A 19,277-nucleotide genomic window follows, 5' to 3' on the forward strand; every position below is an offset into this window, starting at 1 on the left:
TTAGCACAACATTAGATTTTTTATCACTCAAACACAATAACAGTAAGTTCTTGCCACACATAATTTCTTCATCAAATCATGCTCTATCTACAACACGCTGTTCATTTTATTTATGATGAATACAAAATATTTTTGAATATGAAAAATGTTGGTTGTATCGTATTGAATGTGACGATTTTCCTATTGTAGGTAAGGAGAGGGAAGATGTTCCTTGTTTGGAGTCCCGAGTCAAATGCTCAACTGGTTATATACTATATAATTAACTCAGTGGTATGGCAAAATGAACCTAAATGCGGCTATGTGGTCTAGTAGTATGACAACCGCTTTCGGATCGGAAGGTCCTGGGTTCGAGCCTCGCTCGGCGCATAGTTGAGTCCTTGGAAAAGGCTCTTTCCTCCATTCTCTCACTGTACTCATGTGTAATAAAGTACTTGGCCGTTAACAGCGTTGTCTCTGTCCGAAATAAAATATTGTAATATCGCCCAACAAGCGTCATGTCTAGCCCTACATGTTAAACCTTGCTGTTGACCAGGGATCCCTTGTAAAGTGCTTAGAGCACGTTTAGTGGATATTGCTATATAAAAGCAAATTTTAAGAGCTTAGATTTTAAATGAAAAGGTTGAAATGGTCAGACTCATGATATTTTAGTTTTTACAAATCATAAAAAAAACTATAATTATTACTTAAAACATCAAAAACACTCAGTCAGGTATTGGTCGTTCCGAAAGCCCATTTATTGGTCGAGCACTGGCGTCACTCGAAACGGACCCGGGTTCAATCTCCAGGTGAATTCGAGTTTTTTTCCCCCGGGGTTCAGCGTCGGATAGATCTCGCGAAAAGTACTTTGGGGTAGTCTAGCGCCCTCTCCAAAGGGTAGCAAGAATTTTTCCCTATCCGTTTAACGGAAAAGAAACTGAGATGACTCCGGCTCCATTGGCGTCATGACTATGACGGACTATTAATTGCTTCTAAAAAAATTTCCTATAATTTTATGCAAATTGTTCATTTTATGTTCATCATATTAAACAACCTGGACGTAACACCAATTCCATACTTCGGGCAGCAATTGGATTCAATAGTCTGATGTCACGTCCGCCCAACAACCAGCAGCTTGGTTCTAAACAAAGAAAATCGATACTCTTTTTTATTCATACTGGCTAGAACATTTTTTCACAGGTCACGTGATCAGGATGTGTCAAAGTCATTACATGATCAGATGTACAGTGTTTTTCTCCTCTGGATACACTTTTATGCTGGTCGGAGAAGTATTTCATGAGGGCGGCGATGGAGATAATGGCGTCCGCCATTGTTCTGATAGTTTAGAACCAGTTACTATGCGTCAATACGAGGGAAGTGACGTCACGACTGTTGAACCCTATTAATCTACTAAAAAACCAGCGGAGCCAAATTTGACTGAACATTAAATTGACCCTTTTGTCAATGTAATACGACCTTAAAACAGAGCCGTCGGTGCTATTGGGTCAAAACATAGCAGACATAATAAAATATGCCTTTCTGCAATTTGATCGATCATCTTTTGAACATTTCCTGACAGTGTCTGGTTGGTTGGCCATAAATATATAACTATTGTTTAACTCTCTCCTTACAGATCATTTTCATTTTTTCCCCAAAATGACAGACTGACCTGGCTAAAAAAAATTATTTATTAAACTCAAACAATCTCTCTACAAAACAACTTTGTGTTCTTATGAATTAAACAAAGATCATTGTGATGTACAAAATAAATCTGAATAAGAAAAACTGTGTATTGCGTCGTAACAAATGTGATGATTTTGTTGTAGGTGGTAAGGAGAGGGTTAACTGAAAGGATGATAATGGATACATTCACGAATATGTTTTCTTCAATTCCACTTGTTATTAATTATTTTCCTTCGGTGCGCGAGTCTCTCTTTGGCACTCTGGGTGCGGTGTTTATTTTTCAGCACCAAAACAATGGGATCGATCTATATTCAAGTTTTCGTCCAACCAAGTAATCAATCACATGATTTGTTGCTGCCCAGCGATTATATTTTACTTCACAAATTAATGTAAACACGCTGGATTGTTCATGAAAGTTGTAAACATACCCATGTGTCAACCTGAACAAAATTATATCAATCGTGATGTTAGATATTTCAAAATCTGTGAACACTTTTCACTAAGTAGGTCACTTTGAGCACGCATTCCAATGTGAACAATGCCCTCCAGCTGATGGAAAGGTAATATAGAGCATCCCCATTGATAGAGGAGTGGAAACACATAAAATGGTTTCCTATGCGACCATTTGACCAACCAACCAGTCTCATCCCTCGGTTTCTTTGACATTCGTTTAATTAAACAATTCTTTTGGTCACGATTGCAGGGGTGAAACAAACTGATTAAGAAATGGCTGAGAAACATGTAGAAACATTGAACCGGTTAAATATAACAATGGGTGTTATCTTGGAAGCTACTTCTATTCAAACATTTATACTCATGTGAATTCAAGTTCTTCATCTCTGGCATTGTGTTGCTGCATGACACAAAATAGCAGAATATTGAAACATGTGGCATTATGATGCACCTTCTTCTTCTTCTTCTTCTTCTTCTTCTTCTTCTTCTTCTTCTTCTTCTTCTTCTTCTTCTTCTTCGTCTTCTTCTTCGTTCAGCGTATCTCGCGTTTTGCAGTGTTGTCATAATAAATGCCACATCTCTCTGTATCTCGGTTCAGACCATCATCTTCCTCCAGGCCCAGTTCTTTCATGCATCTGCTTCTGAATTGAATATCAAAAACTTAGAGTCAAAGATTCTCATCATGTCATAGCTTGTTGGATTCAGAAAAAGATGTGATTTGTTACAATGTTCTCTTTTTCTGCTGGTTACTGATCTCACCAATAAAACATAGCGGTAACCAAAGTGGTGCAGTTATTTTGCTGTTCCGTATATATTACAAATGGAAGTTCGCATCCGTCAACATTAAAAACGCATATTTTATTTCCTGTCTTTTTCAGATTTCCACAATGCCTCAGTGTTACAACCCGTCCCTAATCGCCGACCAAGATACCTCGGCATTCGGGAAGAACTCTCGTTACATGAAAGCAAATAGCTTCAACCAGAACACACTTCGTCGGGTCAACGTGCTAAACACACTCGAAGCAAAATTTACACGCATGCGAGTGTCCGTCCTTGAGCGAAATGTGGAGCAGAAATTTAGACACGTCGACTATCAAAGAGTCAAGATTCTCGAATCCTACAGAAGAACTCTTGCATACAGGAAGGTATTAAAGAGACATCCAATTCGCCGGAATCCAAACTATAAAGCTGCATTAAATGACAGTTACTCACTCCATAGTCTGAGACACGAGATAAAACAGATGCTTAGGGATATCGACCCCGATTCTGTACGAGAGAAGAATGCCAAAGCCAAGGTCGAAGAGTGCAGGGGGTCATACAAAGACGTCATCAGCCATAATCTTTCCAAAATTGTCGAGATCGTTCCAAAGAAACCCCTACTGCCAGAAATTGAAGTACCCCCTAGTAGATCACCAACACCTCCTCCTCAGCCGTCCATCTTTAGGCGCTCCATTGCAGGGCCCCCATTACGAGGCCTTGCAAAAGTAGCTCAAGCCGTAACGTTAAAGATGGTCAAGGAAAAATCTTGGATGGGTACCGGGTCCCCATCTGCCAACTCGGTAACCCCAGCAAACGCCAAAGCATCACCAGCTCCCGCCCAATCCTGTTCACCAATGAAAGGGGACATCAATCCCCATACAAAGTTACCTCCCATTCCCTCAGCAGTGGCTTGAACGGATGGATTCTTCCTATACCAGTTGATTTCCGCACTCTAGAAAAACTCGTATTAAAACATTTGGCAAGAAAAGTCGTCCTTCAAATATCGATAGATTTAAATGATCCTCATCTTGGCAAAATCTCCCAATCCTGAGACTTCGCGAAGTTTATAAGCCAATGTAAACACGATATTAAAATCTTAAACCTAACACTTTGAAGAGAAGAAAAAACATTTAGGTATGAGACATTCCAACAAGTTACAAGCATCAGATTTTAGATTTTGACAAGTTTAAATTTTATCTCTCTGTCATGTGATCTAAAAGTTTTCTGCTCAACATTGATGTGAGCCTAACAAAGGATATGCAATACTCTCAACATCATAAATCATGTATACTACAGTGTGTAATAACATTATCTGTCTTTTATGCCTGTACTTTTAAGGGAAAACACATATTCTTTTATATATTGTGTTTTTTTTTAATTGCCCCGTCTTTAAAAACATTTTCTTGTCCAAAATATTATGCATTTTATGGTCTATTTTAAAGTACTCTCAAGATTGTTTGACTTCAGGGTTAAATATACTGCTACATCATCGTCATCATCATCATCATCATCATCATCATCATCATCATCATCATCATCATCATCATCATCATAAACATCATCATCATAATCATCATCATCATCATCATCATCGTCATCGTCATCATTACCATCATCACCATAATTACACTTACTTTTATCCTGGTTAAAGTGTTCTCATATTGAGAGAGATTCCAAGGAACTAATGTTAACTACATACCGATCATTACTTTTATACAAAAGATTAATTGAGATAGAACCTGCTGCCCCTTGGACATACCTCCAGCACTGCTTCATAGTAAGCCAGAAAAGTGAGTGAAACAGAGACTTATGTTGATGATAAAAAAAAATGAAGTGCGTAGGAAAGTGCCAGAAGACAATAGAGAATAAAAATTTCTCTGTGGCGATGGGGGCTCGAACCCGCGACCTTACTGTAGTGGTGGATAGCTCAGACAGTAGAGCAACGTTCGTACCAGTAAGGTAACAACAAGATATGAAGTGAGTAGAAAAGTGCCAGAAGACAATAGAGAATAAAAAATTTTTTCGCGGCGGTGGTGGGGTTTGAACCTGCGACCTTATTGGTACGACAACTCCGCCTGGCAGGTGAGAGCGTGGCTCTACCGTGTGAGCTATCCACGAACACAAAAATATTCGTTTCAAATTCGTTACCAGTAAGGTAGTAGGTTCGAGCTCCCATCGCCGCCGCGAATTTATTATTCTCTATTGTCTTCTGGCACTTTCCTACTCACTTCATTTCTTGTTTCACAGTAAGCCAATTTAACCACTTAACTGCCGTACTCTGGAAAGACACGTATTAAAAAAAAAAATGGCCAGAAAACTCGTCCTTCAAATATCGATCGATTTGTATGACCCTCACCAGGTCCCAGATTTAAGAGTTGTTTTTTTTATTCCCCCAAGATATTAGTATTTTAAATCGATCGATATTTAAATCACGAGATTTCAGGACAAATCTGTGATGAAATGCGTGTCTATCCAGAGTAGAGAGCGGTGGGGGCGGGGAGGGGGGGGGGGGCTGCCTGAAGCCTGGGATCGTAAAAATACTAAAGAAAGAGTGATAATGGAGAGGCTTCGTATGGGAACAATACAGACAATGGACGTTTCGGGTACAAACCTATCGTCAGCAGAGCGATAAACAAATGAACGTGGTAAACGAATAAAACAAAATGCAACAATAAACAAACGAACGTGGAAAACAATATTTTAAATTATTATATTTGTTTCCCACGTTTATTTCTTTATTGTTGAGCTGACGAAGGGTTTGTACCCGAAACATTCACTGTCCAGAGTAGGGGAGTTAATTGGTTAAACAGAAAACACCCACCCCACTGATTTCAGACAGAAGAGTGTCCAAATTACAGGTTTTCATCTCGATCACATACATACAAGAATTGTCGTTAAAAAGGCTCCTGCTTTCGCTGATATAATATGACATCACAACACAATGAAGCCGACGTGAACATTAATAGGTAGACTACACGCTTAAAACAATTTTTATTTTACCAGGGATAACAAAAAATATTTAATATAATGTTTGTAATTTTATTGAGATGAATAAAAGTTCTTTTTGTTTCTGATCTTATTAACTTTATAATCATTTTCCGATATCATATGTTTCACTAATCGTGTATGTATTTGCTGGTCTGTTAATCGTACACAATTATGGATTGGTTTAACACGACAATAGTACTCTTTCATTTGAGAGGATATCCATTATAAAATGAGTCCCTAACTATTTGGGTTAGTAGACCTGCAAATAAGTAAACGTTGGCTTCACCCTAATCAAATTATATATTTAAGAGTTCTGTCCAAAGAGAAAACAACTTTTTTCAGAGAATAAACAAGTGGCGGAAAATTGCAATTTGTTATCAATAAAAATTGGAAATAGATTTAAAATATGTCTTGGTTTGGTGGCCTGAATAAGTTCGTATGAAAAAAAAAATGAAAAAAAAACTAAAGAAAACAATAGTGTGATATTTGTTGAGTTGAGAGATATAACATTGTTATTCCTTGGTATTTGTGTGGCGATGTGGTCTTGTGTTGTGGCAATCGCTTTCGGGTCGGAAGGATCTGGGTTCGAGCCTTGCTCGGCGCATAGTTGAGTCCTTGTAAAATACTCTTTACTCACATTGTCTAATCGTACACAGGTGTAAAATAAGTCCCTGGCCGGCAACAGCGTTGTCTCTGTTGGAAAAAATTGTAATATCGTCTAACAGGCGTTCAGTTATGTATCGTTCCACATGTTATGTGTTGCTGTTGGCCAGGGTCTCTTTGTAAAGCACTTTGAGCACATTTAGAGGATATTGCGTTATTCAAAAACTCTAGCTTTTTAAAAATTTCTGTTTACAATACTGCTACATAGTACAGGTCTCTGTAAACATATTAGCAGATCTGACAACCGAACGCTATTATGGGTTTGTTTAAACATTGTTTTATGGGCAACATTTTGCGTTGGTTTGAGAGCGTGCATTTATTTTTAGATCTGATAACCCAATTTCTTATTGGCTCAGTGTTGTCATGAAAATCTTTAAAAAATGACGAAAATATTGTCCATTACAACAATGTTTAACTAGGCCTGTAAGTGGGTTCGGATGTCACACCTGTATATATGAAAGCGACGTTTGAGAGTATTTTCATTACAACAATTAGTTAACGAATATTTGGGTTGTCAGACCTGCATACTAGTACACGCCGGTTTTATGGTATTTGTCAAAAATATACGAATATAAATCTAGTGGAGAGGAACGTGAAGGGAGTGAATGTGACCGAAGGGTAAAATACAAAGCAAATAACAAAATGAGTCAAGGTCATGCAAGGAATCGAAAATATATCATCGAAGTCATAGAGTGTTGCTTTATGTGTCTCATCCACACATTAGCACAGGATCTCATTAAGAGGAATATACTAAAATGGTTACTAACCATTATATATTCAAAACAAAAATGTAACAGTACATAATAGAGAAAAATCATCTCGCAAATTATAACAATACATTTGACTGTTTCCCTCCAAGCAAATGACTCCGGCGAGGTCCAGGACACAATCAAGTAGCTATTTACATTCCAAGTCAAATACAGAAAGCAAACTCAAACAACGGGTACAGGGAAATAGAAGACACAGCAAGTGACAGCAAGGCCCACTATTCTTCTTTTTCTCCCAGTACAAAGACTGTGCCAGACATCGGTGATCATGGTACGCCATTCGTCTCTCTGATCAGATAACATCAGAAAACTAATATTCTTCTTCTCTTTCTTTGTAACCCAGCTGTTCAAACTATTAAATATGTTTTTCTTGGTCTACCTTTACTCTTTTTACCTTCTATCTTTCCTGTGACAGCAAGATGTTCAATACATTTATGTCGATTTAGGTGCCCTAAAAATTGCATTTGTCTTTTTCCTATTGTTGGAATTAATAACCTTTTAGTTTCAGCTTGCTCTGTTTTTTTTTTTTTGTTGTTTTTAAGGGTTTTACGGCGCTTGCAACACATTAAGGTCATATCAGCGCCAGTAAAAAGGAAGAAAATGGGATAGTAAAAAGTTCTAGAATTACAATTACAGCACCCACGAGAAAGAAAGACATAGGGGAACTGGGAACAAATTGGGATCAGATGTAGATTCCAAGAGCATACCGCCAATGTACTTAGTTTGAGATCACCTATAAGTCTCATCCGGACACAAGAACAAAATCCAACAAAGAGGAACACACTCAAATGCTTACATTATACATTAAAAATAACAAATTTAATAATACATAACAGAGAGATGATTTACAAGGGAAAAAAAATATCATCTCCTAAAACAATAACTATGCATTTGACTGTTTCCCTACTAGTCAGGACTCCGACCAGGGCCAGGAAAATGACCAAGCAATCTCATTCCAAGACAAAGACAGAAAGTATGTTGGAAAACAGATATAAGGGGATAGAAGACACAGTATGTACCTCCCTGCCCGCTATGGGAGGTCAGGATCCCCATCCAGTCAGCTTGCTCTAATACTTCTTCATTAGTTTTCTTCTCTGTTCATGAGATTCTTAACATCCTTCTAAGAAACCACTTTCGCTGCCCACTATAGGATGTCAAAAATCACACCCAGGAGTAAGGGTTTGTGGTCTTATGGTATGACAATAGGACTCTGACCTGTTGTATCTGGCCCGAGTCCCATTGTAGGATAGCGCAAAAATGTACATTTATCATTTTTTTTAAATTGAGCGCTTATATTGCGCAATATCCACTAAACGTGCTCAAAACACTTTACAAAGTGTCCCTGACAAACAGTAACACGTAACACGTATACAGAGACATAACGCCTGTTAATCGATATAACAATTTTTCTTATTCCGACAGAGACAACGCTGTTAACGACCAGGTACTCCTTTTGCACCCGAGTAAGGTGACAGAATGTGAGTAAACAGCCTTTTCGAAGGACTCAACTCTCGAACCCAGAACCTTCCGATCCGAAAGCGAGTATAATACCATTTTTTTTTCTATCTCTAGGATAAATCATATATCGTTGTGAAAAATCAATTCAGTACCCAAAATGTCTTTATGGAGACATGTCTCCGTTCCCAGTATTTTATCTGTCTTTGTTGTTTCGAATAAATGGAGCTTAAATTGAGCTTTTATATATCGCAATAGCGACTATAGGTGCTCAAAGCGCTTTACAATGGGTCCCTGACTAATAGCAACACGTAACAAGCACAGCGAAACATGACGCCTGCTAGGCGATATTACAATTTTTTTTTCCGATATAGACAACGTTGTTAACGGCCAGGTACTCTTGTTACACCTGATTGCGGTGAGAGAATATGAGTAAAAAGCCTTTTTCCAAGCACTCAACTATGCGCCGAGCGATGCTCGAACCCAGGACCCTCTGATCCGAAAGCGAGTATCATACGATAAATCTCATAATCTTCTTGTGAAAAACCAAATCAGTGCCCAAATTAATATCTTTATGGATCCATATCTCTATCCCCAGTAGTATGTCTGGGTTTCTTTGTTTCGATTAAAACAATAAACTCGTGTTGTTTATTATCCCTTTCCCTACCAGCCATTTTCCCCCCAAGTTTCACACCCACCCAACATAAAAATATTTTTTTCTCACTCAAACAGAAAAGCAACAAATCCATTCTATGCATAATATTGATCAGAAATATGAATGAATTCTACAACATAGTGCCACGTTTTTATAGATAGCTATAATAAAACATTTGTCTTTAAATTGTGTGATTTACAAAAGAAATCTGAATAATAAACGTGATGGTTGGATCGTAACGAATCTAACGATTTTCCTACGTTTGGTAAAGAGAGGGTTAATCGGACTTTGAAAATTTAATCTTCCTATTATTAGCTGGTTGTTTTGCTTCATATTTACATCGGGTAAAATATTTCCCTTACTAGGGGAATCCCCTTGAACGCGGAGATCGATATCACCTTTGTTGTTGTTGTTGTTGTTGTTGTTGTTGTTGTTGTTGTTGTTGTTTATTGTGAGGTTTAAATCAGTCTCAGAACGTGGCCTTCGTAAACTCATGGCAGCGTGGCTCAGCGTTACGGCCTTTGCTTCGTACCCGAAAGGTCCTAAGTTCGATCACCCGCCGCTGCGCTGTGTGGCCTTGAGCAAGTCACCTCCCCCTAGCTCAATTTGCTGCGCTGCACGGCTGCAGTCTTCCCTTGGAACAGAACCAAGAGACAAATGTCACCTATGGGAAGTCTTTGGCCACAAAAGAAACAAATACGATTCAATAGTCTGATGTCACAACGCCCGCCTACGGCCGCCATCTTGGTTCTAAACAAAGAAGATCATTACTTTTTATTTTTCATGCTGGCTAGATCTTTTCATATGCCTTGCGATCAGAATGTGTAAAAGTCAAAACATGATCACATTTATGGGGTTTTTTCCTCTGGATACCCTTTATGCTCGCCGGAGAAATATTTCATACGGGCGTCCGCCATTGTTCCGACTGTTTAGAGCCAGTGTTACTAAGTTACCACACGTCATTAGGAAGGAAGTGACGTTACGACTGTTGAAGAGTATTGTGAGTTTTATTCAATAGTTCAACCAATGGGATCATTCATTTATTTGACCACTCCTACTAACGACAGCTCACCTATCCCTGCACAAACCTAAAAGATGACGTCAAAAGATAAGTCCTAGTAGGTTTAAATGTCAGGCTGTAAGTTAACGACGGCTACGGACATGCACCATAGCCATCGTTATGTTATAACCTGATACTGAAATCCAAAAGGACTGGCAGTTTGACGTCATTAGTGAGTTGTCGTTAGTAGAGCTCATGGAAACAAGTCATTTCATTGGTGGAACTATTGAATTCAACTCATGATTTGTTTTCTTTTGTAGCAAAAGGCTGGCATTTTGAAGTCATTTTTTGGTCAGTATCAGGCCATAACTTTACGAAGGCCACGCTTACACTGACCAACAAATGACATTAAAAGGCAAGTTTTTGGCCACGAAGAAAATCAAATCGTGAGTTGTATTCAAGAGTTCAACCAATGGGATCATTGCTTTCTTGACCACTTCTAAAGACAACTCACAAGGCGGTCCACAACCCAAAAAATGACGTCAAAATATGGGTCTTAGTGTCAGGCTATAAGTTAACGATGGCTACGCTCAGAGACAGGGTGACTGTTGGTAAATTAGGTGGGGAAGTAATGATTGCGGAAGGGGATTCGGACCGTAGAGTTCGTTAACTTATAGATAGAACGAAGATGACGGCACTAGGGTCTTTGTTGTTGTTTTTTTTTTTTTGCCATCCACGTTTATGAGTAATTCTCACTAAACTGTATTAACCAGACTATAAACTTTTAAGGTTACACATAGTTTTGTAAAATACTAACGAAAGAGTGAAAATGGAGAGGGTTCGTATGAGAACAAAACAGACAATGAACGTTTCGGGTACAAACCCTTCGTCAGCACAACAATACACAAATTAACGTGGAAAACAAATAAAATATAATGCAAAAAAAACAAACTTTGTGTCGTCTGTACTCAATGATGGTTGGAGTTTGAATGAATTGTTAGCGTGGCGTGGGTAGAGGGTTGGGGGGGGGGTGATTCGATTGATAAGAAAAGGTCAGCGATGAGGGAACAGAACCTACCAGAAAATAATGGAAGATAAAAGACATATTAGTAGTAGTAGTAGTAGTAGTAGTAGCTTGAGCACCACTAACCACAAATTCCCTAGGCGGTCCACAAACTTAAGAATGACGTAAAAATATGGGTCTCAGTGGGTTTTAGTGTCAGACCGTAGCCATCGTTAACATATTATAGCCTGACACTAGAACCTTCTTGGACTGGCAGTTTGACGTCATTTTTTAGGTTTGTGTAGCGTCTAGTGAGTTGTGGTTAGTAGAGCTCATGGAAACAAGTTATTTAATTTATTTGGTTGAACTATGGAATAAAACTCACGATTTGTTTTCTTTTGGGGCAAAAGACTGGCATGTTGACGTCATTTTTTGGTCAGTGTCAGGCCATAACATTACGAAGGTCACGATCTCACCTATTATACATGGTGTATTTTTGATAGGGTACTGAACAAAACTAGATATTATGAATAATATGTGAATATGTGACGAACCACTACGAATCGGTATTATGTAGCAGTGATTTAGAATCCGAAAGTCAAATATGTGGCCACATTATGAAATATGTGGAGCCTATGTGTTTGTATTGCTTTATTCTATAGATAGAAGTGGACGTCACTCAGGTATTTGGTATTGTTTTTTTTTTCTTTTGCCATCCACGTTTATGAGTAAGTCTCACTAAACTGTATTATCCAGACTATAAACATTCATGGTTACACATATTTTTGTGTGTTGGACCGTTATATTTCCGGATGACAATGTTGTGAGTTTCTTAGCCAAGCGCACATCAGCTATAGAAGGAACGGAATTAACGACACTCAGCTCTTTGTTATTATAATATTTAGAAAGCCATTGTTTGAGTAGTTTAGTGCGAAAACAAAGAGGTGAAATTACGAAAATATCCTATTAAAAATATGTATTGTCATAGTAACCGCACTGAGATCCGGAGAGTCCGTTTTCCTCCCAGACTTCCCCACCCCCAACCCTCCTTCCGCTTCCACCCCCCCCCCCTCCCCACACCCTTTCCCAACTCATCATACTCTCCTCACCGCATTCTTTGATATTAATTACCATGATCCCTGGTCAGCATCAATGCCTGTTCACGTGACGTTGGCCTGGAAGTTGATTAATAATAGTGTCAATAACGGTCTCTGACCGTGGCCTTCCCTTCGTTCAGCCATTGGCCACAAAAGAAAATTAATTGTGACTAACTATTTAACTATTATTAATTATTAACTATTCAACAGTTCAACCAAAGGGATCACGTGTTTCTTTGAGTACCACTAACGACAAATTCCCTAGGCGGTCCACAAACTTAAGAATGATGTAAAAATATGGCTCTTAGTGGGTTTTTATAGATAGTATGCAGATGACGTCACTCAGGCCTTTGTTATTGTTTTTGGCATCCGCGTTTGTGAGTTGTTCTCACTAAACTGTATTAACCAGACTATAAAAGTTCATGGTTACACAGAGTTTGTGTGTTGGTCCGTTATACTTCCGGATGGCAATGTTGTGAACTCCTTGGCCAAGCGCATTCTATCTATATCAGACCGTAGCCATCGTTATATAGATAGAATGCGCTTGGCCAAGGAGTTCACAACATTGCCATCCGGAAGTATAACGGACCAACACACAAACTCTGTGTAACCATGAACTTTTATAGTCTGGTTAATACTGTTTAGTGAGAACAACTCACAAACGCGGATAGCAAAAACAATAACAAAGGCCTGTGTGACGTCATCTGCATACTATCTATAGCCTAACACTAGAACTAGAACCCTCTAGGACTGGCAGTTTGACGTCAATTTTTAGGTTTGTGTAGCGTCTAGTGAGTTGTGGTTAGTAGAGCTCATGAAAACAAGTTATTTCATTGGTTGAACTATTGAATACAGCTCACGATTTGTTTTCTTTTGTGGCAAAATACTGGCATGTTGACGTCTTTTTTTTGGTCAGTATCAGGCCATAACATTACGAAGGCCACACTGATACTGACCAACAAATGACGTGAAAAAACATGTCTTTAGCTACAAAAGAAAATGAATCGTGAGTTGTATTCAACAGTTAAATTAATGGAATCACGTGTTTCCTTGAGCACCACGAACGACAAATTCCCTAAGTGGTCCACAAACCTAAGAATGACGACAACATATGGGTTAGTGGGTTTTAGTGTCAGGCTATAGATAGTATGCAGATGACGTCACTCAGGCCTTTGTTTTTGTTTTTGCCATCCGCGTTTGTGAGTTGTTCTCACTAAACTGTATTAACCAGACTATAAAGTTCATGGTTACACAGAGTTTGTGTGTTGGTCCGTTATACTTCCGGATGGCAATGTTGTGAACTGCTTAGCCAAGTGCATACTATCTATATATAAGTTAACGATGGCTACGTTTAAACCCGGACTCCCCTCCCTTCTTCCGCACCTTCCCCCCCCCCCCCCCCCTTCCTCCCCAACTCCTCATGTTCTCCTCACCGAATTCCTTCATATCAATACACTTCAACAGTCATGACGTCACTTCCCTTGTAATGACGCATGGTAACTTAGTAACTGCCTCTAAACTATCGGAACAACGGCGGACGTCCTTATGAAATATATCTCCGACGAGCATAAAAGCGTATACGGAGAAAAAAACAACATTATAAATCTGATAAAGTTTTGACTTTTACACATTCTGATCACAATACATATATGAAAAGTTCTAGCCAACATGAAGAATAAAAAGGACCGATTTTCTTTGTTTAGACCACGATGGCCGCCGTTGCTGGGAGACGTGACATCAGGCTAGTGAATCCAATTAATGTGATCCCTGGTCAGCATCGATGCCCGTTCACACCGCGTTGAACTAGAAGTTGATTAACGTATCAATAATAGTCTTAAACCGTAGCCTTCGTTAACTTATAACCTGAAACTGACCAAAAAATGACGTCATAAGACAAGTCTTTGGTTGCAAAACAAATCAAATCAGGCGTTTTATTCAATAGATAGTATGTGCTTGGCTAAGAAGCTAACAACATTGCCATCCGGAAGTATAACGGACCAACACACAAAACTATGAGTAACCATGAGCTTTTATAGTTTGGTTAATACAGTTTAATGAGAATTACTCATAAATGTGTATGGCAAAAAAACAATAACAAAGACCTGTGTGACGCCAACTTCGTTCTATATATATATAGATAGAATGCGCTTGGCCAAGGAGTTCACAACATTGCCATCCGGAAGTATAACGGACCAACACACAAACTCTGTGTAACCATGAACTTTTATAGTCTTGTTAATACAGTTTAGTGAGAACAACTCACAGACGCGGATGGCAAAAACAATAACAAAGGCCTGAGTGACGTCATCTGCATACTATCTATAGTTCAACAATGAAATCACTTGTTTCTTTTAGTTCTAGCGATGACAACTCACTAGACGTTGCACGAAACTAAAATGTGACTTCAGGCTAAAAGTCCTAGTATTTTCAGGTGTCAGGCCCTAAGTGAACAATGGCTTGGGCCTGACACTAAAAGAATAAATGAATATAACAGCTACACAATAAATTAACAAAATACCAAACACGGAAGGTTTCGGAGTCAAAACCCTTCTTCAGCCAATAACAACAATAACAACAACAATAAATAGAGACATAAATACATTACTAAATTCCAGATAGACGATAGAGATATTTGATAGGTCCTCTGTGTATAAAAGTCTTGGAAAGTAACCCCCAAAAAAGGCGTTCGATATGTAACTAACGAGTTCCACATTAAGCGGCCAGAAGTCGGGATGGGCCAGGTAGGTTGAAATGTTGTAGTGACATTTTCTGTTCTTTTTTTTTTTTTTTTTTGGAAGCTGTTATAATATTCATTTTTGTTTATTACTCCGATCACACAGTGTGGACATGAGTCTTAAATATATTATATGTTTTACCTTTTATTTACGACCATAAAATCAACGGTGAAGAATCGCAAAAATTGTCAGTCTCGTTTATTATCCAACACTTGGATCGATCAAAGCCATGCGAGAACTAACCGGATACTTGGCTGTATAATAATATCGTTAATCAGTCTGGATTCGAGAAGCTTGTCGGGATAAGATTTGTATTATTTTTTAACTCTCTCCTCTCCTTATTACCAGCGCCATTTTCAGAAAATTCACAGAATCTTTGCACCCATCCAACACAAAAATATAATTTTCTTACTCAACTAAAAAGGTAACAAGTACATTCTATACATAATATTGTTCAGCAAAATGAGCTCTATCTACAATACAGTGTCAAGTTTTTATAGCTATAACAACACAGTTTCTGTAAATTTTGTGATGTGCATAAGAAATCAGAAAGATAAAATTATGTTGGTTGTATCGTAACGACTGTGACGGTTTTCCGATGGTTGGTAAAGGAAAGGGTTAATGGTTTAATCATTTTTTTATGAGATTGTGTTTGTCTGTGAGAATGTCACCGTACTCGGAAGGAATATTGATGACCAGACTGTCTCTGCCGGAAAAAAATATATTATTGCCTTACATTCTTACATAATAAACTGTATCCCAGCAATACGATTCAATAGTCTGATGTCACGCCGCGTGGCAACGGCGGCCATCTTGGTTCTAAACAAAGAAAATCATTACGTTTTATTTTTCATGCTGGCTAGAACTTTTCATATGTCTTGTGATCAGAATGTGTAAAAGTCAAAACATGATCAAATGTATGTGTTTTTTCCCCTCTGGATAAGCTTTATACTCGCCGGAGATATTTCATACGGGCGTTTAGAGCCAGTGTTACTAAGTTACCATGCGTCATTAGGAAGGAAGTGACGTTACGACTATTGAATCCTATTGCAATAGGGTTAAAAAGCCGTGACGTCACTTCCTTCGTAATGACGTATAGACTATCGGCACAATGACGGACGCCATTATCTCCATCACCGCCCTAATGAAATACTTCTCCGACGAGCATAAAAGTGTATCCAGAGGAGAAAAAAACATTATAAATCTGATCATGTTTTGACTTTTATACATTCTGATCACATGACATGTGAAAAAGTTCTAGCCACCATGAAGGATAAAAAGTACTGATTTTCTTTGTTTAGAACCAAGCTGCCGGTTGCTGGGCAGAATACACATCACACTATTGAATCCAATTACTGTACCTTTGACTGAAATAGGAGAAATATAAACTTGAGGTCCATTAAAGCGTCATTTTTAAAAACACGATCACAAATGATTCAAGTTTTAAAGATAAAATAGGTCATTTTGCTCTCACAGGAAAGATAGAAGGTAAAAAGGGTAAAGGTAGACCAAGAAAAACATATTTGAATAGTTTGAACAGCTGGATGACAACGAAAGAGAAGAGTAATATTAGTTTTCTGAGGTTATCTGATCAGAGGGATGAATGGCGTACCATGATCACCGATGTCTGGCACAGACTTGGTACTTGAAGAATAAGAAGGTCTATTTGAATATAACAACAATATATGGAATTTACTTTGAATCAAAAGACGACAGGTCACATATGAGCAGGTCATAATTTATAAAATAAAAATAATTAAAATTCCCTTTATTCATCCCATTGGGGGAATTTATCTTTATGATCGTTTTTTAAAGGGATGACAAGAATAACCCAGGCTTCAGCCGAGAGTGCAGCGCAGAAAACAGAACTAGTGCGAGGTGACCAGCTCAAGGCCACAATACAACGTAGTTGGTCTTCGACCTCGGTACCTTTCGGGCACGAAGCGAAGACAGTGAAACTGAGCGTAGCTATCGTAAACTTAAAGCCTTACACTGACCAAAAAATTGACGTCAAAATGCCAGTCTTTAACCACAAAAAAAACAAAACAAAAAACAAACCCAAATCGTGAGTTGTATTCAGTTGTTCAACCAATGAGACCACTTTTTTCAATGAGCACTACTAACGACAACTCACTAGACGGTTCAAAAACCAAATAACGAGTTAAAATGTCAGTCTTTTTGGGTTTCAGTGTCAGACTATAACTTAACGATGGTTACGAACTGAGCCACGTGAAGGAACGCGTGATCGACGAACGTTGGCCGTCATCGTGGAGTCTTGGCCTTATAATTGTTTTTTTGGGAAGGTCGATGACCAAGTGTATATTGATTGGGTCTCTCTCTCTCTCTCTCTCTCTCTCTCTCTCTCTCTCTCTCTTTCTCTCTCTTTCTCTCTCTATCTCTCTCTCTTTCTCTCTCTATCTCTCTCTTTCTCTCTTTCTCTCTTTCTCTCTCTATCTCTCTCTTTCTCTCTTTCTCTCTTTCTTTCTCTATCTCTCTCTTTCTCTCTTTCTCTCTCTCACTCTCTCTCTTTCTCTCTCCCAATCTCTCTCTTTCTCTCTCTATCCCTCTCGTTCTCTCTCTATCTCTCTCTTTTCCTATTTCTCTCTCTCTCTCTTTCTCTCTCTCTTCTCTCTTTCTCTCTCTATCTCTCTTTCTCTCTCTAGCTCTATCTCTCACTTTCTCTCTCTCTATCTCTCTCTTTCTCTTTCTCTCTCTCTCTTTCTCTCTCTTTCTCTCTCTCTCTTTCTCTCTTTCTCTCGCTCTCTTTCTCTCTCTATCTCTTTATCTCTCCCTATTTCACGGCGGATGTCTCTCTCTCTCCTTCTCCCTCTCTCCTTCTCTCTCTCTCCTTCTCTCTCTCTCTTTCTCTCTATCTCTCTCTTTCTCTCTCTATCTCTCTCTTTCTCTCTTTATCTCTTTCTCTCTCCCTATTTCACGGTGGATGTCTCTCTCTCTCTCTCTCTCTCTCTCTCTCCATTTCTTTCTCTCTCTCTCTCTCTCTCTCTCGATTTCTCTCCCTATTTCACTAACTCTCTCTCTCTCTCTCTCTCTCTCTCTCTCTGTCCCTCTATCTCTCTCTCTCTCTCTCTATCTCTCTCTATCTGTATGTCTCTCACTTCATCCATTTATTCAACCGCCCAATCATGCAATAATCCAACCTTCTATCCATCCTTCCATAAACCCATCTATCTATACATCCATCTATCCATCAAACATCCATCTTTCCCTGCCAGATAAACTACATATCATTATGAAATGTACTTTTCTCTTTATCTATATGTCTATCTGACAAAAAAAAACAAAAAAAAAAACAAAAAAACAAAACAACAAAAATAAAAAACAACAAAAAAAACTAGAGCATTTATATAGCGCAATATCCACTAAACCTGCTCAAAGCGCTTTACAAGGGGTCTCTAACCAACAGCAACACGTAACATGTAGAACGAAACATGACGCCTGTTAGGCGATATTACATTTTTTCCCCGACAGAGACAATACTGTTAACGGCCAGGTACTGAGTACAGTGAGAAAATGTGAGTAAAGAGCCTTTTCCAAGCACTCAACTATGCGCCGAGCGAGGCTCGAACCCAGGACCTTCCGATCCAAAAGCGAGTATCATACCACTAGACCACATAGCCGCACTGACCAAATACAAATCTTTCTATCTTTCTATTTATCTATACGATATTCATCACTTTTTCATTCATTGATTTTTATCTCTATTTGAAAGCACGGGTGTATCCATGTTTGATATGTATTATATATGTGTGTATATCCACGTCTACATATATACAGGTCTTACATCCGAACCCACTTATGGGCCTAGTTTAACATTGTTGTAACGGACAATTTTTTTTTTTTTTTTTTAGATTTCCATTACAACAATGAGCCCATAAGGATTTTGGTTATCAGACCTGCGAATAAGTGCACGTTAGTGTATATTATGCATGTTTGTAAAAAGAGCACTTTAAAACAGCCACGGCCTCCGTAATCAAGATGGCATCAGGCCAACTGTTTGGCGTAACTCTGGACTGACTGATTGC

At 38.6% G+C, this 19,277-nt stretch overlaps 1 protein-coding gene across 1 annotated transcript in view; it reads left to right on the top strand.

The window, feature by feature from the left end:
- Window positions 1–5,390, top strand: part of LOC144975212 (uncharacterized) — a 10,364-nt gene extending 4,974 nt beyond the window's left edge. The window contains exons 2-3 of the mRNA XM_078919062.1: window positions 2,991–4,830; window positions 5,027–5,390. Of these exons, the coding sequence (XP_078775188.1) occupies window positions 3,000–3,785 (786 nt within the window). The 5' untranslated portion in view covers window positions 2,991–2,999 and the 3' untranslated portion in view covers window positions 3,786–4,830; window positions 5,027–5,390. The remainder of the gene's footprint in view (window positions 1–2,990; window positions 4,831–5,026) is intronic.
- The last annotated feature ends 13,887 nt before the right edge of the window (window positions 5,391–19,277 follow it).

The sequence above is a fragment of the Berghia stephanieae genome, chromosome 6 (assembly GCF_034508935.2).
Source record: "Berghia stephanieae isolate SIO BIC M18660-M18661 chromosome 6, UCSD_Bste_1.3, whole genome shotgun sequence".
NCBI lineage: Eukaryota > Metazoa > Mollusca > Gastropoda > Nudibranchia > Aeolidiidae > Berghia > Berghia stephanieae.